The 24,076-nt window shown below is 40.5% G+C and overlaps 6 protein-coding genes across 8 annotated transcripts in view; 3 read left to right on the forward strand and 3 right to left on the reverse strand.

The window, feature by feature from the left end:
* Positions 1–1,421, reverse strand: part of LOC134220851 (WD repeat-containing protein 37) — a 35,051-nt gene extending 33,630 nt beyond the window's left edge. Inside the window, exon 1 of one of the 2 annotated variants that reach the window (XM_062700018.1) lies at positions 712–1,421. In XM_062700018.1, the coding sequence (XP_062556002.1) occupies positions 712–1,033 (322 nt within the window). In that variant the 5' untranslated portion in view covers positions 1,034–1,421. The remainder of the gene's footprint in view (positions 1–711) is intronic. The other variant, XM_062700010.1, reaches the window with a different exon arrangement.
* A 517-nt stretch (positions 1,422–1,938) lies between these two features.
* Positions 1,939–3,396, forward strand: LOC134220874 (histone deacetylase 11). The gene is made up of 2 exons (XM_062700040.1): positions 1,939–2,377; positions 2,452–3,396. The coding sequence occupies exons 1-2, from the start codon at positions 2,054–2,056 to the stop codon at positions 3,199–3,201; spliced, it is 1,074 nt and encodes a 357-aa protein (XP_062556024.1). The 5' UTR covers positions 1,939–2,053; the 3' UTR covers positions 3,202–3,396.
* A 134-nt stretch (positions 3,397–3,530) lies between these two features.
* LOC134220866 (large ribosomal subunit protein uL1) lies at positions 3,531–4,843 on the reverse strand. The gene is made up of 2 exons (XM_062700029.1): positions 4,519–4,843; positions 3,531–4,460 (listed from the first exon to the last, which is right to left on the reverse strand). The coding sequence occupies exons 1-2, from the start codon at positions 4,716–4,718 to the stop codon at positions 3,578–3,580; spliced, it is 1,083 nt and encodes a 360-aa protein (XP_062556013.1). The 5' UTR covers positions 4,719–4,843; the 3' UTR covers positions 3,531–3,577.
* A 3,743-nt stretch (positions 4,844–8,586) lies between these two features.
* On the forward strand, positions 8,587–10,744 carry LOC134220897 (adenylyltransferase and sulfurtransferase MOCS3). 2 transcript variants are annotated; one of them, XM_062700065.1, is made up of 3 exons: positions 8,587–8,909; positions 8,985–9,175; positions 9,504–10,744. In XM_062700065.1, the coding sequence occupies exons 2-3, from the start codon at positions 9,056–9,058 to the stop codon at positions 10,704–10,706; spliced, it is 1,323 nt and encodes a 440-aa protein (XP_062556049.1). In that variant the 5' UTR covers positions 8,587–8,909; positions 8,985–9,055; the 3' UTR covers positions 10,707–10,744. The 2 variants fall into 2 exon arrangements, with proteins under 2 accessions (XP_062556049.1, XP_062556042.1); XM_062700058.1 differs by having other exon boundaries at positions 8,827–8,920.
* A 21-nt stretch (positions 10,745–10,765) lies between these two features.
* LOC134220915 (RIB43A-like with coiled-coils protein 2) lies at positions 10,766–12,376 on the forward strand. Its single transcript, XM_062700071.1, has 2 exons — positions 10,766–11,259; positions 11,336–12,376. Exons 1-2 carry the CDS (start codon positions 11,137–11,139, stop codon positions 12,356–12,358), a joined length of 1,146 nt encoding a protein of 381 aa, XP_062556055.1. The 5' UTR covers positions 10,766–11,136; the 3' UTR covers positions 12,359–12,376.
* Positions 12,377–12,411: 35 nt separating this feature from the next.
* On the reverse strand, positions 12,412–15,114 carry LOC134220885 (nicastrin). Its single transcript, XM_062700051.1, has 3 exons — positions 14,910–15,114; positions 12,803–14,837; positions 12,412–12,666 (listed from the first exon to the last, which is right to left on the reverse strand). Exons 1-3 carry the CDS (start codon positions 14,968–14,970, stop codon positions 12,642–12,644), a joined length of 2,121 nt encoding a protein of 706 aa, XP_062556035.1. The 5' UTR covers positions 14,971–15,114; the 3' UTR covers positions 12,412–12,641.
* Positions 15,115–24,076: the final 8,962 nt, after the last annotated feature.

Here is a 24,076-nt window from a genome sequence, read left to right on the forward strand (position 1 = left end):
AAAAATCCGATTCTCGTGTCCCCAAAAACTTAATCGCAACAGAATTCGATCATAGTGATCACAAACGAAATCATAAAAGTGTTGACTTTCATAGAGCGTATTGTTAAGATTTTTATATAATTAGTCTTGCTCTGCAGAATAGACGACCTCGGTGGTCTAGTGGCTACCGCTTCTGCCTTATAAGCAGGAGGTCGTGGGTTCAAATCCAGGCTCGTCACTTTCCTACTTTGTATTTCTATCTTAGTTCTTTCTGTGTTTCACGTTCTACCAAAACGATTCCTACTGTTATAACCTTCCACACACTCCCAAAACCTCCCGTGGCACCTATGAGAGGTCGTAGAGTTCTCTGCATCTTTCTTAAGTAGGTGCCCAACAAACCATCCTTCCCCTTCCTCAGCATTCGCAAGGACGTGGACAGAACAGATCTCGACTATTGGAGAGTACATTGCTCTTCCATCTAAGAGTTAGTGATTAGTCCCAAATCAATATCTGTGGTAACGGATGAAAGTGATGCTACTCTCATACAATAGTCTTGGCTTGTACCACCTACGAGTTTGTGCGAACTGCTTAATGCTAATGCTAATGCTAATTAGTTTTGCTCTGCAGAATAGATATATTAAAATCAATCATGCTAATTTGTTACTCCCGTTGGTGAATTGAGAATCGCCACGCGAAATAAGTCGCAAATATCACAACCGAACAAAAACTTACGGCTCAGGTTTTCTGCGTGTAGCAAATCGAACTCCCTCTCAATCTGTGCAAACAGATGGTGCAATCGCGTCCGAAACGATTCCTCATGGTGGCTTCCGGTGGCCGACGGGGGCCCAATCATGTCATCCGTCAAGCTGGATAATTTCAGTGATTTCTTAGCCGACAGCTGTTTTCCACCGCTCGGAACACCAACTACGGAACCAGTGACACTAACTGCGGAACCGACAGTTCCCCCGCAAACGCACCCGACGGAGGACGGAATTTGCTTCACTCTGTCGGAGGATGCTCCACCGCCTCCCACTACGCCACTATCCAACGGCATCGTCCTTGGTTACGAACACTTTTCAATGGTGCGGTGTTGACACTGTATTATGCAAGCAAGCTTTTTACGATAGGATGTCCTCCAAGCTGCAATCTACTACACCTCGCCACTTTTGAGAGGGTATCGAGAAAGATCACTCCATTTTTCCACTGCGGGATGTTGAACGAAACACAACTTTTATGAGATTTTCTTCAGATTGGGGATAAGATTCTGAACAAACAGATTCACTATTATGAAGTGTCGAAATGCCTCTCAGGATTCGTGGCTTATAGAATACGTTTTTCTGTCTTTTATGTCTGTAACTTGTAACTTCACTTCGATGGATGATTGTTGTTTTTGCTTTACTTTTTCGATGGGCAAGCTGTGGAATGAAATAAAAGACTGACTGACAGTTGGATGCGCAATGCTTATGAAAAAGGCGAAACAGTTTTTAGATTTGTAATCACTTTGGTCAATTTTCATCAACTTTCATTAAAATTATTGATCATTAGCAATCGACACTTCAAAGTAATGTTTTTTTATTCGTTGTAAACCGCGTTTTCATTTTATTTCAAGAACATTTTGAAGCTTTTTCTCAATAATTCAGATTTTTAATTTTCTCCAATCAATGAATACCATGCTGAATAAATGAAAAGAAATCAAAAGCATCTTCAGTGTGAACGAAGCTGATACATTAGTGCTGTCCAATGAGCAGCTCGAAGTAGCTCGAAGTTGGTCCCGTCCTGCTCGTTCTTTTTTGTCAACAAACGGGCATGAGCGTGACAGGAACAACTTCGAGCTACTTCGAGCTGCTCATTGGACAGCATTATTGTGAGCCGTCTAAACTTTTGAGTCTTTTGATGTTTTCCTCCCACATTTTCCTCCCATTCGTCTTTTGTAAACAATGATGAGGATGATGATGATGATGATGGCGATCATTATTTTGGGTGTTCTCTCTACGAAAGACGCAAAAATATTGTGTAAATTAATTACAAAAAAATTACCGTATTTGAAGTCTTGATCTGACCGAGTTTCCGTACAATGTGCTTGAAACTTAGTTGCTCCTCGAAGACTGTTTCCAAGGATGAAGAGGATAAAAGCCAGCCAGATTCTGCGACACCACCGGATGACCAGGATCTACGAAACAGTGACAAGTTGCCGATCGTGTACCGGCCGGAATACGGTGTGCGATTTTGTGGCCTCCAGAGGCTGCATCCATTCGATGCTGCCAAGGGAGGTAACATTTATCGTCTACTGAAGGCCGGTAATTTAATCACCGGTGAAAAGGACATTCACAAGCCCCGAGAGATAAGCGTTGATGAGCTGCTGGACGTGCACACGAAGCGGTATATTGAAAGCTTGAAAGTGAGCTCAAAGATTGCACATAGGATACTAGGTATAAAAACAAAGGACATTTGAACATTCTTTTTTTATTTCAGTGGAGCGTAAACGTGGCCAAGATAGCGGAAATACCACCATTGATATTTGTGCCAAATTATTTTGTGCAGCGAAGTTATTTGCGACCGATGCGATATCAAACGTTCGGATCCATTTTAGCAGCCAAATGCGCATTGGCTGGATCTTCTGGAACGGGATGGGCCATTAACCTGGGAGGAGGGTTTCATCACTGCAGTGCGGACAATGGTGGCGGATTTTGTCCCTACGCGGATATCACACTCATCGTCCGGATGCTGCAGTCAAGTGGTAAAGGAATTGAACGAATAATGATCGTGGATTTGGATGCTCACCAGGGAAATGGATATGCCAGAGATCTGATGGACGACAGCGGAGTGTTTATAATGGATATGTACAACTACCGGATTTATCCTAGGGATCACGAGGCCAAGCTTGCCATCAAGAGAGCGGTCGAATTGAAACCCCACGTGGAAGACGAAGAGTACTTGCGAAAGTTAAGAAGCAACCTGAGCCGCTCGTTTGACGAATTCCGACCAAACTTCCTAATCTACAATGCCGGCACCGACATACTAAAGGGCGATCCTTTGGGAATTTTGGATATTACCGGTCAGGGTGTGATCGAGAGAGATGAAATTGTTTTCGAGATGGCACGCGCCAGGGAAGTTCCGCTGGTGATGCTACTCAGCGGAGGCTATCTTCGAAGCTCGGCCCGTGTCATTGCAGATTCGATTCTCAATTTACATAACAAGGGCTTGCTACCAATGGCTAAGTAATGGGGCAAACCTAAGTGGGGATTTGCAGTTTTTCTAGTCTGAACGAATCGATATGTGATGCAAACTGTTTTGGAAATTGTCGAAGCAGTATTATGTGAGGCTTTCAATGTTCTTAAAACATTCCAGATTTGTACCTTCTAATATAACTATGAAAAATATGTATCTATTTACTTCTAATAAACCTGTTTAAAGATAGGCTTTTATGGTTTCTGAATTCATTTCGTTCTATTTGGGCTAGCTAAATAAAAAAATAACCTTTGGTAGTGAGAAAAATTATGTATTCTATAAGCTGTGTGATCACCACTAACTTACTGAAGATAGGTTCGCAATAGAGTTAAAAATTTATTACCCCGTCATCAACAACTTACTAACCTTCTCAGTTACTAGCTGAAGCTTTTTGATCTTCCTCGCCATCCGATTCCTGTGCGGCTTCGTCTTCAGCTGCCCTACCCTTTTTAGCCGAAACCTTACCTTCAGCTGGCACGTAAAGGTACGGGTCAATCTTGAGCGTTTCTCCCGACGGTGGGCTTTTCAGCAGCACCCTGGTGATGAACTTGCCCTCCCGCTTCGGTCTCACCGCGTTGACGTCCTGCAGCAAAGTAGCCAGATTTTCTTCCAACTTTTTGGGATCCATTTGTAGCGTCCCAACGCAAGCGACAATTTTGCCGAAATTCTTCTGATTCTCGTCCTTTTCGGCCGAGTACTGAATTCCGTGCAGGTATTTCTTGACCATGTCAGTCAGCTCAACCCCCAATGTGCCTTGGCGAGGATTGGGAAATTTATTTTTCTTTAGCAGACCTCGAATCACGACCAAATCTGGGAGAATATTCGGATGGGCCAGAACAAAGGGATACTCGGACATTTGGAGGTCACCGTTTTGAATTTCTTTGATGAGCTCAGCTCCGCCAACCAATGTGGCGCCGGCATCTTTGGCTTCTTTCAGCTGTTCCTGGCCCTTGGCAAAAACTATGATGTTCCGGTTCTCGCCATGTTCGAAGGTATGTGGAATAGCAACCATACGTTGAAAATTGTCCACAAAACGGGTGATCTTTTCCGCCTGCATGTTCAGCTCAACATGAGCCAGTAGTGGGGCATTGGGCAGATTGATCATCGTTGGGTGATGCGTTTCCCGGTGGCACTGAACGGCCTCCTCTACTGTATACACTCTCCATTTGTAGTACTTACTGACCCAGCAGTCATCGGTGGAGGTTTGCTTCCAGCCGTCATCGATGTGTTTGTTGGCCTGTTTCACATTAAGTCTGTAAGATAGAGCCAGTTAGAAACGTTTCTCCGAAATGAATCGTAACATCAACTTACTTGCCCTTATTTCGCATATCGTGCCGAATGAATCCGACCTTCTCAACAACTTTCTTGACTTTGTTTTTGCGGGCCTTCTCTCGGGTTCCCTTTCGGGCGGCCAATTCGATAGCAGAGGTTTGCAGAAGCCGTGCACTTCCCAGCAAAGTGGAAGGCGTTACCGTCAGTCTCCACAAGGCCGTATTGCTGAGAGCAAGCATTTTTCTGGTTTGCAATGGTGCAGTGTGCCGGGAAATATGTAACTTTCTTTTCCTCACTGTTTAGGTAACAATCTGATTCCTTCTGGTATGACTGGAGGTCGGCTCGGCTATATGGAAAAGCATGCAACGATCTGAGAGATGCAAGCCGCCATTGTTTTGACATTAAGAACTGTCATTGCAGAAATCAGCCCGATTTATACTAATGACACACTGATGGTATTCGTACCATATGGTACAAGTTGTACCACAGGTGTGTCGCCTTGTACCATGCTGGTAACGTGGAAAACCATGGTACAATATGTACTAGGGTATATAACCGTGGTATACCACGGTCCTTGTACCACCATGGTGTGTGTGTGCAGTGTCTGCAGTGTGTCTTTAGTATTACACTATTCTATTGTCTGATTTTGTCAAAATTTCACGCGGCGAACCCTTCAGGAAAGGTACCACCGCGCTTTCTGCACCCCGTTTACTTGATTCTTATGGGTGAATAGCATTGCGGTGTATCGTTTGGCGCGGCCGTACCTTTCGACAGTCATTCGCCGCGTGAAGTTTTGTGCAAGTACCCATTTGGGAACATTACAAACGCCGCGCAGTGTATCACATCCAGAGAATCTGACAATACTCAATTGTCTGAGGGTGTCTACTATTTTCTGATAATCGAATAACGAAAAACTTTTAAACTTTTTGTCGATTAGTTTTTTTTGAGTAGTTTCACTTTTTACGAAAATTGAGTGAGATTTCCGTGAGAAAAAAAGAGACGGCAATACAATTTCACTCAGTCTCTGCGTGATTTGAAACGGGTGTGTAGAAACACAGTATCACCTGTCATCTGAACCATTTATCGTTATTCATAGCCGATAAGGTATAACAAACTTTTTCACCCTCGTAGACCCTAAAATTGGTGTTTAAAATCAATTTTAAAGTTTTTTGTAAACGTCTGGCAGTTATTGCTAGCAACCCTAATATAAAAGTTCAATAGAATTACAATAGAAATTATTGTAACAATACGATAAAATTACAATAAACAGTTGCTCACAATAGAATAACAATTGGGTTGTTTAGGGGTATACATGTTTTTACATATTCTGAATCTGCATAAAAAACTGAGCCTAACCCCAATTTTTCAGAATTTTTGGAGCCCCGGAACTATTTTTAATTTGCATTTTAAATTTATATGGGACTAAAAATTTGTTCTTATGCTGCATGGGCCAACTGTCATTCTATGAATTTTATTGTCATTCTATCGATTAAAATGGCTTATCGTTTGCTATCCAGCTTTCCACGCTCGGTAATGGCGGCTTGTCGGTGTGAAAAAATCATTCGGTCACTGTAGCATTTGACACTAGCTGGAGGAAAGCTCATTGGCGTTCCTGGGAGAGGGGAAGGGAAAAAAGGCCTTTTCGCCGGTGAGTTTTCCTCCAGCTAGTGTCAAATGCTACAGTGACCGATTGATTTTTTCACACCGACAAGCCGCCATTACCGAGCGTGGAAGGCTGGATACAAAAATGAAAATAAAAGGTTTACAAACAAAATAAAAATATGTTGGAGATTAGAAAAGCATGCTCTTTATGTTAAACTATAAAAAACCTCATATTTTTCTCTGCTCAACAACCCAATTAAAAATATTATTTTCCACCATAAACCCAATGGATTAATGAAAAAGCGAAATTCGCCGCTATGAAATGAGTAGATAGCACCACCGTAGACCAGTTCCTTCAAATAGGAAGTATATTTTAAAATGCTTTTAATTTTAAAATGTTGTTAACAGTGATATGTTGTTAACTTTTAAATGCATAGAGTTAGAATTTTGAAAAACTACATGTTAGGGTCCTTATCTACACATGTTTTTTAAGGTGAAGGTGGGTTGAGTACCAAAACAAAGCTTTGAAAGTATTGGTACAATAAAAACTGTCATATGTCATCGGTGTCGTATTTATAAAAAAAAAACAAAGAATATTAGTAGGGTAGTTCAAAAAAGGACCCAGCCCCACCACGCTCACTCGATTCCGTCCCATGCTCCAAGTGTCCTCCAAAAACCGATTTGAACAAAAACTACCCAAGTAACACCAAGCATTACAATATTGCACATATATCAATCATAAATCGACATGCTAAATGCTAACTGCATTAGATCAGTTTTAACGATGTGAAGTTGCATTTATTTATCAACTGTCAGACAACGATACTCTAAATCAGCATTACGAATGCAGCGATGCATTACTGATGCTTTATTTCAACATGACAAAGTAATGAACCATTAAGTCTTATAATTGCCCTTTTCCACTTTAAGTCAACTTTTAGGGTTGTGTTTTTTACAAGCATATATAGCTTCATGGTTACTTGGGTATGAAACTATGTATGAAAACTAGTTTGGGAAACTAAACCTTTTATTACACTGGCTACAGTGCCTCCCCTCCAAACGCTGGCGAAAAGAGAACCCATATAGCTGAAAGCAACATTCCTGAGACTTCACCGAACGAAAACCGCACCGCAGGAAAGATCCATCGATTACGTAGCGAAAAATAGCATTTTATACCCCACTCACCCCCACGTCACACTTGCGCCCCTTGCGCGATTGTGTAGACTAGACTAGAACTATCTGCCCCTGGTGCGATAGATATCACAGACAAATTCTGGGTATTCTGTTGAATTGCACGTTTCACTGATGCCTTCTGAGAAGCCTAATGATCATGCTAAAGATTCGCAACCTCGCTTAAAATCGACTCCCAACTATTGGAACGACCATTCTATATGGATTGTCTATGGAGTTGAAGCTCTTGAATATTTCATCCAGTCATATGGTCTCCCCCCTCGCCGTCGCCCAATGACGGAGTGCCAGAATCAGAATAATGTAAAATTCAACCTCGCCATATCAACTGTCATACAAACCTGAAACGACATGTGCACGGTAAGCCTCTAATCAAACCAGCCCAAACAATCGGATAGCACCCAAATTATAAATCATAATCGACTGAGCCTGGCGGAGCAAAATTATTTTTTAACCACCCTGTTTATTAGTTTGCTGCTGCCGGTGCCGTTGTTTACATTCGCTCCGCGATTAGTTTTTAATCGTTTTTTTCGGGCAAAAATAGCACTTTATAATAAGTTTTCGGTTTAAACAAGTGACTGATTTCGAAAATTGATGTTTAATTTGCATTCCATCAACATTTCGGGGTGATCATGCGCGGAGAAGTGAGTAAAAACTTGATATTTCCAGTGCCCTTTGAGAAGATGTGAAGTGCAGTGATAAACCCACCAAATCGCGAACGGCTAATAAATTGGCACGAAACTGCTGATTTATAATATGATTCGAGCCGAAATACATAGGACTCTTTGGATAAATATGTTCATGATCACGGGAAGTGAATAAATATACTGTGAACAGGTTAGTAAATTGAATATTAAACTTTTGTTCGATGCTGTTCGAAGCATTCGAATGCTGGTGGGAGAGGGGTGCGGAAGGTGTGGGGTTGACCCGTAGAAGGTCCGGTGCCATCGTGGTACTCTTACAACTATGTCCTTAAATCAAAATAATTCAACTTTTGTGTTACCAATATAAAAGTAAATTAAATTTCTAACCCAAAAAAATGAACTATTTTCAGCTAAAATGTGTTTGAACGGTTTTAACGCTTTGATATGCATTTAAAAACTGACGTCCTATATCCCTTGCCGGGTGAAATAAAAAAGCATCACCCGTTCCCCATTTTTTTCTCGCTTTCGTCAGGGCCAATAAAAAAAACCAATTCGATTATTTAACCAAAATAGACATCCCAATAGGTCAAAAATTAACGGAGAATCGTTTTCTTTCAGTGTGCTAAAAACATCCCCATAGAAAATTGACCCGACTAAATCGGGTGCGAATCGGCCGATTGTTGCATCGTCTCTTATGGGAATTTAACACAGGCATTGGCCGATTAATCACTATATTTAGTCGGTAGTCCCGATTTTTACCGATCAAATCGGTTGATTCGTCGTTCGTTTAAATTGGTGTGCACGAAATTCCACTATTAAACAAGCTATTTCGTAGGAATGATATTAAATAGGGTGGCCTGTGCTAAAATCTCATAAGCGTAGGTTGCAACAATCGGCCGATTGTACCCGACGAAATCGGTCGATTCCAGCTGTCAAATTTTCTACGGGGATCATTCGAGTTGAGCGAACGAGCAGACGGCTCTGGTGGGAAAGGAGGTGCGGAATAAGTGCGATTAATAAATAAATTAAAACAGAATGAGAAATTATCCGTTCAATATGCTGTAATTTCAGCCTTCGTGCAGCAGAGGGAATATGATTCCAAAGTAAACGCGAACCAGATATCGAAAATCAGGCACCACAATATGGAGAACAACGATGATGAGATGCAAATTAAAGAGCTGGAGAGCGACATTCGAACGTTGCGAAAGCAGCTCAAAGCGAAGGTTCAACAGCTGAAGACCTTGAAAAAACATTTTCAGAAAGTAAGTAAACCATCACTCTACTCCAATGCATAAAGACAACATAATGACAGGATGAAGCTACATATCGGAGCTCGTGCTGCAGAATCGGTTTCGCAACCGCTTTTTGACTCTGTAGCTGTTTGGCTGGTACACAACGACCAAGGTCAAATTTGCCGTCGAGACTCAGAGTGGAACATCAATCACACAGGGCTAGTAACGAATCAGTTTTCCTTTTGGTTGTTTTCTAATGTATTTTGGAATAATATTATGTTAAATGATTCGTCAGTGAAGAACTACATTGTAATCTTATCCCGACTAGAGTTTAAATATAAACAACCTCCCTTTCCAGAATTGCATCAACAAGTTGAACAACAATGAAATCGCTCGGTACAGCCGTCAAATCATTCTCTCCGAAATCGGCGTCCAGGGTCAGCTGAAGTTGAAGCGGGCGTCTGTGCTGATAGTCGGTGCCGGAGGGCTCGGCTGTCCCTCTGCACTCTACCTGGCTGGAGCAGGGATTGGACGGATAGGCATCCTAGACTACGACGAAGTCGAGCTGACCAACCTGCACCGGCAACTTTTGCACACGGAAGCTTCCGTTGGGCTAACTAAAGTGCAATCTGCTCAGGCGTATCTGGAGGAACTCAACTCGCAGATCGAGATATTGACGCACCACGTCCAGTTGTCCAGTGATAATGCCTTGCAAATCTTGCAGCCGTATGACATCGTTGTAGATGCTACGGACAATGTCGCCACGCGATATCTCCTGAACGATGCCTGTGTTTTACTAAAGAAGCCCTTGGTTTCGGGTAGTGCCTTACAGCTTGAAGGACAGCTCACGATTTACAATTTCGATGGGGGTCCATGCTATAGATGCCTTTTCCCAAATCCTCCTCCACCGGAGACGGTTACAAACTGTGGCGATGGCGGTGTCCTCGGAGCAGTGACTGGAGTTATTGGAGCCTTGCAAGCGTTGGAAACGATCAAAATAATTCTCGGTAATGCAGGAGTTCTATCCGGACGTCTCTTACTGTTCGACGGACAGCAAAGCACTTTCAGAAACTTGAAGCTTCGAACGAAAAAAGCAGATTGCGCCGTCTGTTCCGACAATGCCTCGTTAACCGAACTGATTGACTACGAACAGTTTTGCAGCATGAAGGCCACCGATAAGGATTCGCATCTGAATCTTTTGGCATCACACGAGCGCATCACTGTCCAAGAGTACAAGCGTCTGGCGGACGGCAACGTACCCCATCTGCTGGTAGACGTGCGGGGTGCGAACCAGTTCCAAATTTGCCAACTTCCAACGTCAATAAACGTTCCGATCGACGATATTCTGAAGAACCGACGAACGACGGAACTGACCCGGATGGTGTCCGAGGGCGGTAATGTACCCGTGTTTGTCGTTTGCCGACGCGGGAACGACTCGCAGCTAGCCGTGCGCCATTTGTTGGAATTGTTCAAAGAGCAAGGTTTGCAACCGCCGCGGGATATTGTTGGCGGCCTGCACGCCTGGACCCACAATATCGATCCGGAGTTTCCAATTTATTGATTGTCGTTGAGAAAATATACTTTAGCAGTTATACTTAATCAATTATTGATGATTCTAAACTTTAGAGAAATTCCTTAAACAAACAAATATTAAGGTTAGTAAGGAATTTAATTTGTTTTATTTCTAAATTTATTCTGTTTTCGTATTACGTACGATATCCTAGCGTACGATACTCGTAAAAGATAATTTCATGAGAAACAGCAAGAGCATATGGTTTTTTAATCACATTCCACAACCCTCCCATCGAGAGGTCATGCGCGGAAACAATTTTCAGAAAGGGCGTGTCGCAAGTGGGCGATCACCAAGCAACCACTGGCATCGACCTTCGAACCGGTTGCCATGACAAGGCGTCGTTCGTTCGTGATGTTATTTTTGAAAACTATTCTCTGAATGTCAGCCGTGGTAATTCCGAAACTTCGTTAGTTAAAAAATGTTAAATTCCCTCTACATAAAACACCAGGATTTGAAAGAGGCTGCTGCCGTCGAACGTCGACGTCAATATGAAGAAGCTCGCAGGCAGCGCATCTTCAACGCCCGTCGTCGTGTGATTGGGGTAAGTTTGGAATGTGGCGGCATAAAATGTATCGATTCACAGTTCGCTCAAATTGATTGTGGGATGAAATTTACAGATCGATGCAACCGCCTTGGAGCATCAGGTGAAGGAAAAACATGAAATCGAGCAGGATGCACTGGAACGTCGGCGCAAGTTCGAAGAGGAACAACGGCGTCAGACTCAGTTTCTAGAGCGTAAAAACCGCGAACAAAAGCTGCTCCGTCATCAGCTGGAAAATGAGGTGAACCACTTTCGGTCGTTGTACCAACGGCCAGAACAGTCCCGCGATTTTGACCTGTTCGACCCGAATGGATTGAAAAAATCTCTCCCGGCAAGAGTTGGAGATGATGATCCGCGCCTGTCGATATCCGGTGCGCAGATCTTCGACGGAGAAGATCTGACTGAAAAGGACCGAAAACGCCTCCAGATGCAGCAGCAACGTTCCTGGCTGGAACAACAGATCCGAGATAAACGACAGGCCGAGCAAGATCAGATAGCTGCTGATAAATATTTGGAAGAAGCGCTGGAGGCTCGTGAGCAGAGAGTTCATCAGTTGGCTACTGAGGAACGAAATATTAGACACAAAATACAGGAGAATGTCGATCAGTACAATCGCCACCTGATGCAGCAGCAGGAATACGAGAGGCAACAGAAGCAGCGAGAGGACGAAGAAGATAATTTAGCTGAAATTTACAACAACCTAACCAGCGATATGCTGACTGAAAATCCCGAAGTTGCAATAAGCAATTTAGGACCCAACAGAATAATACCGTACGCGTACAAAGGCATGAGTGAAGCCGAGCTGGAACAAATCAGGATAGGGCAAATGCAACAGAAGGAAGAAATGGAACGTCGCCGTCAGGAGGAGCAAAACAACAAGGAAGCGTGGGACCAGTTGGCGAACGACTTTGATCGGACGGTGGTTCTCAAGGATCGAGAATTGAATCAACGGCGGCACCAACTGGCGGAGCAGATCCGACGGGAAAACGTGCAACTTTCAGATGAGCAGCAGCGCAAACTAGCGCACATGGACCAGGTGGTTTATCAAAACCGACCGACAATGGCGTACTTTGAACAGTTCAATACCACCAGTCGTTAAAGGTCGATCGTGTGAAGACGGCTTTCTTTTCTACTATTCTATTGAAGCACGTGTTTATGAGGTTTTGTCAATAATTTATCGCACATTTCAATCATAAACAAACTATCTATGGTCTGATATTCGGAATAAAAATTAATAAGCAGTCAAATTTGCTAATTCTATTATAGCTGTTTAGATGACGTGATTGGGGAATTGATGAAAACGATGAATGGACTTTGGTTTGAGATGGATAGGACGGGAAACTGAGTCACATCTCAAATATCAGTCGACGTTATGTGAGGCATTAGCACTGAGTTGGAGGCGTAATCCTGAAATAGTTTAAAAATAATGTTTTCATAGTTTGTAACATCGGAAAGGCACTGTCAGTCCCCGGGACTCGAACCATGATAATAATATCAAAGAAGTTGTTTTATAAGAAAGAATTTCGCATTTGTTTTCACTTACGGTATCGTCGACGAACCCTGATTGAACAGCACCTCCGATCGGCTGTTGATCAGAAACACCATCACAAACGAGATCACCATCACGACGAAGCCAATCGACAGGGTTAGCGTTTCGTGCGAGGCCGAGGGTCGCAGGAAAATCCGAGCGGACATCTCCCGCCACGTGGACTCGGTCCAGGTCGAATAACGGTGCGATTTGAAGTCGTACTCATCGTCAAGGAAAGCCGGCGATAGTGCCTGGGTGAAGTTCTGTGTCGTCCAACGGCACTCACCAAGGCCCGAGTAGCCCGCGTACCAGTTGTAGGGCAGATGCAGCGCCTGGCATTCCGCTTTGGTGTTCTTGTCCACTTTCTGTCCGATCAACAATCCGAGCAGACGGTGCGTCCATCCGGAAGCCTCAGACGGCAGGGTAGAATGGACACTTATGTAACGTACCGGAGGCACGGGGAATGCTTTAGGAAAGTCTGGCTTTGCTGCAGCGTGAAACAGTGGACAATCGGCAGATAGCAAGAAACAGTACAAAAATTCATCGATTAGCACGCTATTTGTTCCAAAACGGGGATTGTACTTGGCCCCAGTGATCAGCTCATAAACGACCATGCCCAACAAGGATGACACATTTCTTAATTTTAGTTGGATAGAGTCCTGGCTAAACAAAACGTTCTCTTTATCTAAATCTTCCAGCTGAGTAAAATCGTTATCCCTTGAATGATTTCCATAAACAAATTTGAGATTCTCGGTATCATCGTAAATGGAATGGTAGTAATGGTTTCCCGGTATCGATGTAAATACGACAGTGGGAAAAGAGGCATTTTCCCGCAGGAACGAATGGGATGACACCGGTGGCAGACCCTCTGTAACATTAGCCTTCTCTAGACCAATATTGAACTTATAACGAGAGTTGATTTTTTCAATCATCTGAACAATTTTAACTGCAGCAGATAATTCCGATGCATTATAAATTCTAAGCTTGTTTAGATCATCCATCGTTCCAAGATCAATCATCAAATCGATGTTATCCATAGAAATGGGATTTGTCAGACTTCCTTTCGTTGGGAACGCCCCCTTCTGTAAATCGTACACAAAGCGTTGTGAACCGATGTAATCGTAGGATTCACCATTGAAGAACATAAACAGTACATTCGGATCCGAGGACTTTACCCGTTCTGGTAGGACCTTGGCCAAAAAGTGCGCTACCGAAACCAAGATCGTAAACGGCACCAACGAATCCATCGCTCCCAATCCAATTCCGTCGAACATGGTTGTCGTGTCCATGCGGCTGGATACCAATATTATTCTCTCACTTGGATCCACTTTTCGCTCCTCTGACTTTACCAATACCCGAGGGAATAGGGTTGCAAAGACGTTCTTTCCTTGAAGCGGATCGCAAAACTTGACCGGCGTCAACGAATTGAAAACGGTCGATCTTGTTAGGCAAACTCTCGTATCCACAGCAGCAGACATAAATGCGTGCACCTCGATGCTACAAAGACTTCGCTTGTGCTGATTGTCCAAATCGTAGTTGTTAAACTTCTCAAAGCAATCGTAAAGTTTATCGATCTCATCAGGATCTGCTACGTAGTAGATTGGGAATGGGAAATCCTCCAACAGCAACCCCGTCCCCCAAGGGTTCCAGCTGGCTTCCGATCGCTGTGCATCACATGTACCCATTCCCGCAGCTCCGCCAACAAATCCACTGAACTGATTGGGACAGCGCGACTCCTGGCTAAACTGTTGCAGTTCGGTGGCGTTGTTGATCAAAACCACGGCGGAAACGTGCCGACCGCCCTGATCGCGCAACCGAAGAATGTTCTCCCGCGTAAACAGATGCGGTGCCAGGACCGGAGCATACGGTGGTGCCGGATGTTTTCGCACCACGAAATCGATGTCGGCCTCCGAGCGGATGAAGTGCAAAACGCCCACCGATCCACCTAACTGCGAACTGCACCCGGTTACGTGGGTCCCATTTAACCGTCGAAAGCAATGTGCCCCACTGATCGGTGTATACATGTTGTCCTTAATTCTTTGGGAATGTACTGAAAACATAGATAAATTTAATGAGTATTTTGTATATAAAGGAACAATCGTCTAAGTTCAAAGTGACTCACCATTGTCTAATCCGAGCAGTAGAACCACTAGAAGGAATAGAAAAGTTATCATCGATTCCATTCTCTCAAACTCATACAGCTTCGAAAAAGTATTGAACTATTATTTAACTATTTTGAAAAAACGAGATCTGAAGGTATATTCAAGTTTTACGGCAAAAACTACTGAAAATTATTTAGAAAATCGTTGTTTATACTAGCGACTCTCCATTTCAAGCATAATTTTTCATAACGACGTATGTAACAATTATGAGGATTCGAGAAATCCTTTGCAGAAAGTTGGCAAAACTTTTTCTAAAACTGTTTTAAAACTAAATCTTTTTTCAATACTTTTTTCCGCTGGCATGTATCATTACATGACACGTAATAAGCGTGCTTCACAGCAAAGCTCAGTTCATTCAAATTCACTGTGAAAAACGATAAAATTATACATACACCGGTATGCTACACGTACGTCGGTGTACATTGGTCGGTTTTCCATAGTTGCACGATTGACGCAACTGCAGTTTTGTTTTGTTTTGCTTTTTTTGTTACATAGGTCGCTCTCAGTTCCCATATGTTAAAGCGACGTATGTAACAGAGAGACTTCAAAAATAGAAATTTTTACATACGTCGATTCGCAAAAAGATCGAATTAAAGAATTTTAAGATCTGAAATCAGTAAAATCAATGCGTATTATATAAAGCCGCGTGTGATTGTCACGTTGTATTAAAAACCCCGTTTTGTTTACTTTTGTTACATACGTCGTTATGAAAAATTTTGCTTGATTTTTCCTTCGAGTTTTCCTGATTGAAAACATTTGAAAAATGCAAATGCATCGGAGCGCAACTGTCAAAGGAGTTAAGCTCCTGTTACACTTTTAACGTTAAGAGACCGTAACGCACCAGGGATGTCAACATCCTGCGGTCGTCAGAAATAATTTCTCCCTGGTGAAAAATTTACCCATTTTAGGAGAATAAGTGGATTTACTCATTTAAATTAGTATTATGCTTCTCGAGATTTTATAGCATTTTGCTATTTCATCTCTTTTTCTCTCGATTGTGCGCCGCTAAGGTATTTGCCATATTGTGGTACCTTGATTAAGGAAATGCAAAATATTTCATCACATATTACACACGATTACCTAATGGAATTATTACTACAGTACTGTATACTGTATACTGATCCAAATGCAGTAGCAACAAATGTAAAAAATAAAAAGATCCCGTTTATTCCACCAAAGACTAACTATCCATCGAGGGACAATAATATGTTGCATACTTTAAAAGCAAATGCGAAAAACCGCGTCAAAAGATCACATCTGTTTGACATTGTCTTATTTATTTTTTGCATGGCGCACAACTCGGCGCACGGGAGCCCGGTGCATAACTAGTGCGCTAGAATGCGGATTTAAGAAAAGAATCGCAATATATTGCGAGAATAGAAATATTCGAACGACGGTCGACGGTCCGACGGTCGACTGTCGGAAAGTGGTTCCGCAAACGTCAAATCACTTGATGCACGGAAAATAATGTTGGTTGATTTTTTCGGTGTGAATAGGTGGGAATGTTGATTATTGGAATCAAAGAAAATATGTAACTTTAAATGAGTGTTACATGCCGCTGTATATTTTAAATAAGTTTTATGATACTTTCAAGGGATTTCGGAACGTATTTATGCGATTTTGGAACATTATAGACTACTCGAATATTCTTGATATCAAGGAATATCAACACCACAGACAAACAGACGTAACTCTTCATATAAATTGTTCGAAAAATTATCGTCATACCTTTTTCAGAAAACACTACTGCCATCTATTATCAGAATCGCGAGAAACACAGTCGACCATTATTATTTCCCATTTGACGTTTGCTCCTAAAGGCCAGTATCGACTTAAAAAGTACAGAGGTTACGGAATTTTGTTCAATATTACCAAGAGGAATTTTGACAACTGATCTGCATGGAGAAAATTGTCACTTTTACTTTCGGAATAATCGAGCAGAATATTTTTCCGGAAGTAAAGTGACAGCTCCCATTCCTTTGCGTGGGAACCTTACAAATGCCAATTTTGTTTCTTGTTCTTTTCATGTGGATACTGCTGTAAGAATTTTGTTTCGATTCTTTACTTTTCCGATTCAGAGAACGGAATTTAACATGTGATTGAGATAGAAAAAGAAATTTCTTTTGAACACGATACCAACCTTAACGCATACTTCTATATGAATCATCATCATCATCGTCATCAACACATAAAACATTCAGCAGCATAAACACTAATCGAATGTCAAAGCGATTGAACACTAGCGCCTCTCTTAGCACAATCGCATAACACAGATGAATTTCGAATCAACCGGTTAACACGCGAACGATGTTGAAATGAGCAGCTATTCCCAAGTAACCGTAAGCATTAGATCATAGCCTCATAACGACCTTATATTGGCATTTATGCTGCTTGAAAGTTAAGTAATAGCATTATTCAAGCCTATATGTTCTATGAAAGCATTGCTAATGCTATGAAGCCCAAACAATTTGGCATTATTATAAGCATTATATTGTTTTGCAATGCTCATTTATTGCTAGATTTAATGCTCTGAAACACTTAACACTACAAGTGCATAGTTGCTCTAAGTCGGCATTAGGAATGCAAGCCTTGAATCTATTTATAGACATTCAGTTATTATAAAGGTTATTAGCGATATTTAATCTCGTATTTAATATAGCATATTTGAACCATCAACTTAGAACTCAGCTTCTATTTATTGTCTATGCGAGACATCGCTGGAACGTCGCTGGACCGTCGCGTCGCTCAACCAGCGAGCGCTTTCCAGTTTGGTGCTGCAGCGACGCATTGAATTTGCCTGCGTCGCTGGAGCACTTACTGGAAAGGGTCACCAGCGACAAGCGACGTTTCAGTCGAGCGACGTAGTTGAGACAAGTTCATACATGTTCTTGATTTCATCTGCATCGACAATATATACATTATCGGTTTTTAGGAAGAAAAAATGGTTTCCTCATCGGTAAATTCTTTGAATATAAGTGGATTTTTGGGGAGCCATCATTGCAATTCGCGAGGCTGTGTAAATTGGTTTACAACACTATGGGTATCCGGGCTTCTTATTAAAAGTTCATTCAGTCTTTTAGTCAAGCTTTACAAACGGTGTGTGCAAAATATTTGAGTACATTCATTGATTTCTGGAATTGATAACATTTATTTTAATGTGTCTTTTTTACATGGAATGCTATAATTTTAGCTATTTGTCGTACCACAGATTTCGTTTCATACTGATAATGACGTTCTAAAATTCCATAAAACGATTCGGCATAAATTCCGCCTTCCGGGAAAAAAAACTATAAAAATAATTCATCCAGATCAGAAATATCTTGGTGTTCTTTGCTCCCTCGCTGCTAGCCGAAGTACGTTTTTGGAACAGAGGAGGCCACAAGATTGGATTGGCTGGAAGAGCTCCACGTCCACAGTTGTAAGCATGCCCATCACCTTTCGTGGTTCAAATTCATCCAAGTCGAATTTTTGACGTAGAACTACGTCTGTCTTTTCTATATTGGGGTACACTTTACGATTGCAAAAAATCGAAAAACGTCACGAAAATATGATAGACTTTGATCGTTAATATCTCAGCCGTTTCTCGATGGATTTTCAATTTAGTTGGACCATCCGATCAAGGAAGAGTCAACGCTTCATTCCCGAGGTACACTGAATTCGTTTTTTACGCGTTTTATTTTTACACGAATCGCTTTTAATGCATTTTTTTTCACTAGAATTTCGGGATTAACGCGATTTATTTAGACATATTTTGGAATTTATGCGGTTTTTTACGTTGTTTTAATTTACGCGGCCCATATCCTCCGCGTAAAACCTGCTCCAGTGTGTTACAATATTTATATATGATTATTTACTACTGAACACTTGCTAACAGTTTAGCAATCGGTTTTGGTAAATCAGTCAAACTCGCAAGTATCGCAAGCATAGCACTACATTCCAACTGGAACTTGGCCTGCTTTTTAACTTAGTAATCTATTAGAATAAAAAAATAAGTTTAAAAGTAGCATTTACCGTTGCTTCGAATCGAGATACAATTATCGAACGACATCACCATGGTTTGTAATGCTCACTCAATCTCAGCAGACAATCACGAAAACTACCAGTACTGCCACGTAGTTCAACGTCTCCTTTGCGTACAACCCGATTGGGCTGCACCTTTGAGTTTTTTTTCATCGGTATCTGTTCACGAACTCCCTGTAAATAAATAAATATTGAATATTTTAAATACTACGTACCTTTTATAACGTTTCAGTTCTAACTTACACAGCGGGAACTGGAACAGACTTGGGAACAGAACATTTTATCCCGGAGTGCCATCATTTAGTTGCCCGTTGGTATGATCGAATACTTTTTAGAATTTTCTTGGAGCAGGAATTTTCTAAATCACAGCCGCTTCTGTTCTCCATAATCTGTTGTTTACAGCGAAAATTGCATGAGCAGCGTTTGAGACAGTGTACGATGTCTATTTGAGGTCATGGCCGAGACAAAGGCACCTATAAAAACCATTGAATTTCACTCCAAATATTTTATTGCAATACGAAGAACTTACCGATCGCACAGGATAAATTATAATTCAATATCGAGCTCAATATCACGTATACGAAGCGATGGAAGAAATTTTTACGAACTATCGAGATTGTTTATTTTCTTTTGCAAAAACATTTGACGTTTCACTTTCGTTTTTCACGGCAAAGTTGCCAGTTTTACGGCGAAATTTTTTTTAAATTTTATTTATTTATTTATTATTTTTAAAATGATCATTGCAAACAATAAAAGTTTAATTTGTAAATGGCAAACTTTTAAAGTTCGTGTGTTAATTATTTGTGTAAGAATATTTCTAGCCATAGAATTATTACCAAAATTATATGCTGCAGTTTCGTCCTATCTTGTGTATATGGGGATATGAATATAGGTTATAACATGAATGCTGGCAACGCAGCAGATGAGATTGAAATCAAAGAGGCTGAGTTTAAATTGTTAATTTTGCATCACATTCATACATATCCCGTATGGCCCTAGCAGCAGAGGAGCATGTCGTAACCGAAAACGCTCCTAAACAGGCACTCCGCAAGACTAGTCAACATGCCGCTTCAAGATTAGCCAACAGAATGTCGAGCAGTCGCTTTATACAGAAAAAACGAAGCTCTCGCCCTGAACGAATACCAACACTCATACCAGGTGCGGATTTTAGCGTACAATCCATTTCATGCACGCTAGTGTATACCCTTCGTCCACCTTCTCTTTCTTTCTTCAGTGACAGTCACCAACTCGAATGATGCATAATCCGCAAATCGTTTGCATCGTGAATTCAAACACACACACAGCGGAAACCACAATCAATCATTTTGTTTATCGCTTTCATGTCATCATCATCACATCATCACATTGATTCGAAGTTAGTTCGAAATTCACACTGAACTACATCTACATTTTTTGGTCAATAATTAAGTGCTAACAATATATACTACATTACCCATTAGCTCTACTCGGACACGTTCATTTACTTGAATAAAAATATGCTACATTAGTAATTAGCAAACAAACAATTTCATGAGTTTGTTCCTATTCAGCAAATATTCAAATCCAATCGAAATCCATTCCAAAACTAATATTCATCCAATTTAATTCAATTTAAACAATATCCAAGTCCTATCCAATAGTGATCCTTTTCAAATCCTTTTCATTTCCAACCTAAATCCGTTTCAATCCAATCCAAATCCGATCCATGTTTCAATCCAAATCCAAGTTTAATCCGAATCCAATCCAATTACGATCCAAATCTAATGCAAATCCAATCCTATCAAAATCCGATCCAAATCAAATCCAATATAAATCCAATCCAAATCCGATCCATGTTCAATCCAAAGCCAAATCAAATCCAAATCTGATCCAAGTCTAATAAAACTTCGATCCAAATCTAATACAAATCCATTCCGAATCCAATCAAAATCCGATCCAAATTCAATCCAAAACAAATCCAATCCAAATCCGATCCAAATCTAATGCAAATCTGTTTCAAATCCAATCCAATGGAAATCCGATCCAAATCCAATCCAATACCAATCAAAATCTGACACAAATCCAAATCCTATTCAAATCCAATTTATTCCCAATCTAAATCCTTTCCAAATCTAATGCCATCCAAGTGTAATCCAAATCCAATCTATCTCTGATTCAATCCAATACAAATTCAATACAAATCCGATCCATGGTCATCCAAATTAAAATAAAATCCTAATTTAATCCAGATCCAATTACGATCCAAATCTAATGCAAATCCAATATCATCGAAATCCGATCCGAATCTAATCCAATCCAAATACAATCCAATACAAATCCAATCCATGTTGAATCCAAAGCAAAATCAAATCCAAATCTGTTCCAAATCCAATCGAAATCCGATCCAAATCCAATTTTAATTCAATCCAAATCCGATCCAAATCCAATCCAAAACAAATCCAAATCCGATACATGTTCAATCCAAATCCGATCCAAATCTAATGCAAATCTGTTTCAAATCCAATCCAATGGAAATCCGATCCAAATCCAATCCAATACCAATCCAAATCCGATACAATTCCAAATCCTATTCAAATCCAATTTATTTCCAATCTAAATCCTTTCCAAATCTAATGCCATCCAAGTGTAATCCAAATCCAATCCATCTCTGATTCAATCAAATACAAATTCAATACAAATCCGATCCATGTTGAATCCAAAGCAAAATCAAATCCAAATTTGTTCTAAATCCAATCGAAATCCGATCCAAATCCAATTTTAATTCAATCCAAATCCGATCCAAATCCAATCCAAAACAAATCCAAATCCGATACATGTTCAATCCAAATCCTATCCAAATCTAATGCAAATCTGTTTCAAATCCAATCCAATGGAAATCCGATCCAAATCCAATCCTAGTTGAATCCAAAGCAAAATCAAATCCAAATCTGTTCCAAATCCAATCGAAATCCGATCCAAATCCAATTTTAATTCAATCCAAAACAAATCCAAATCCGATACATGTTCAATCCAAATCCGATCCAAATCTAATACAAATCTGTTTCAAATCCAACCCAATGGAAATCCGATCCAAATCCAATCCAATACCAATCCAAATCCGATACAAATCCAAATCCTATTCAAATCCAATTTATTTCCAATCTAAATCCTTTCCAAATATAATGCCATCCAAGTGTAATCCAAATCCAATCTATCTCTGATTCAATCAAATACAAATTCAATACAAATCCGATCCATGGTCATTCCAAATCCAAATAAAATCCAAATTTAATCCAAATCTAATTACGATCCAATCCTAATCTAATGCAAATCCAATCCCATCGAAATCCGATCCTAATCTAATCCAATCCAAATCCAATCCATGTTCAATCCAAAGTAAAATCAAATCCAAATCTGTTCCAAATCCGATCTTAAACTAATGCAAATCTGTTCCAAATCCAATCTTAATCCGTTCCAAATCTAATCCTTCTCTGATCCAATCCAATACAAATTTGATCCTAATCCGATCCATGTTCAATACTAATACAAACCAAATCCAAATTCAATCCAATTACGATCCAAATCTAATGCAAATCCAATCCCATTGAAATCCGATCCGAATGCAATCCAATACACATCCAGTCGAAATCGAATCCAATACAAATCCAAATTTGATTCATGTTCAAATCATCCAACATCCATATACACTATAAAAATCGAACCACAATTGAATACCCAGAGTAATAAGCTTGCAAGGCTCATTGGATAACAATAGTAACTCGAAGCTTTTGATAACACATTTTCTGTTTAAAGCGTCATCGTCCATGAGATGTTTTTTTTTTGTTTTCTTTTATATTAGCCTTGGACCATTCTCAGCCTACACGAAAATAAATTTTCTTAATGATTATATTTGCCAAAACACATACATTTTTGCCATTGCGTTTTTTATATAAACCATATGTATTCTTCAGATGAAGGTCATGAAACATTCGAATGATATTCATAATATGAAACTTATACATTTCAAGTCCATACCGAATATCTTTTATTAGATTTGTAATAACATTCATGCAGTTGTTACATGAACGTCATTACACGAATGATAATGAAATCATTGGATTCGATTATGAATTTCATTTACCTGGTTCATGTTATATTCTTGTTCTTCCCGCCTTCAAAATAAGCTCAAATTAAAAAAAACAAACGAATTAGATTTGTCTCGACATTTATTATTTATCCAAATCATCAATGGTTTTGGAGACATTTCAATATCGTTTTTCAGTTCTCCATACTTTATCGTAGGTTAGGGCTGTGATTCACTGGCGCAACGAATCATATCACGCTTCGTATCGCATATGTATTATACTGGGGTGTAGGGAACTGGGTGGCTCATGCACTGCGCAAGCTGCTCTACCATTATAGCCAAGAGCATTTTCAATGTCACCGTGATGTTTTTCTTCGTTACAGCTTCGGGAATAAGATATTAAGCTCCTTGGTCGATCACAGTTGTGGATACTCCGTCGCCATACGTCACGATACCCACGGTACGGAACCAATGGCCAGCCAGGAGGAACAATCTCGCATGTCAAGCTTACGCTGTTTACAACTACAAACTACTGGTTTCTCCGGTGCAATTATCGATTCATCCGGGCGATGACGGACCAATAGCGCTGTAAAAATTAATCTATTTTAGTTTAAGCTGCTGGCGAACTTCTCTCAACATCGTCAAGATTTGTTATATTTAAGATAATTGACTTCACCAAACTGGAATGGATGTTTTGCCTTACCTTTTCTTGTTGGTTAATAATAAAAGATTCGATGAGATGTGTGCCCGGTTATGACTGGGACAAGTTTGGAATATTCGTTTAAGACTGCAAGCTCACTGCTTTACACAAATGAAATGCATTTATTATAATAAACTGTATATATTCAGATAGATTACACCTGATATTTACCTGATTCAATGCTCGAAAATGTTCCAGCAAGCTTCCAGCGCCATGTTTTTTTTCTCATATCCGCTTAGAATCGAAAGTATAAGTTTTTTCTTATACATTTTTGCCATTAGGTAAAACTTATACTGTTTATTGTCAAATAAAATATAATATATCAACACGCTAAATGCTTTATA

The sequence above is a fragment of the Armigeres subalbatus genome, chromosome 1 (assembly GCF_024139115.2).
Source record: "Armigeres subalbatus isolate Guangzhou_Male chromosome 1, GZ_Asu_2, whole genome shotgun sequence".
NCBI lineage: Eukaryota > Metazoa > Arthropoda > Insecta > Diptera > Culicidae > Armigeres > Armigeres subalbatus.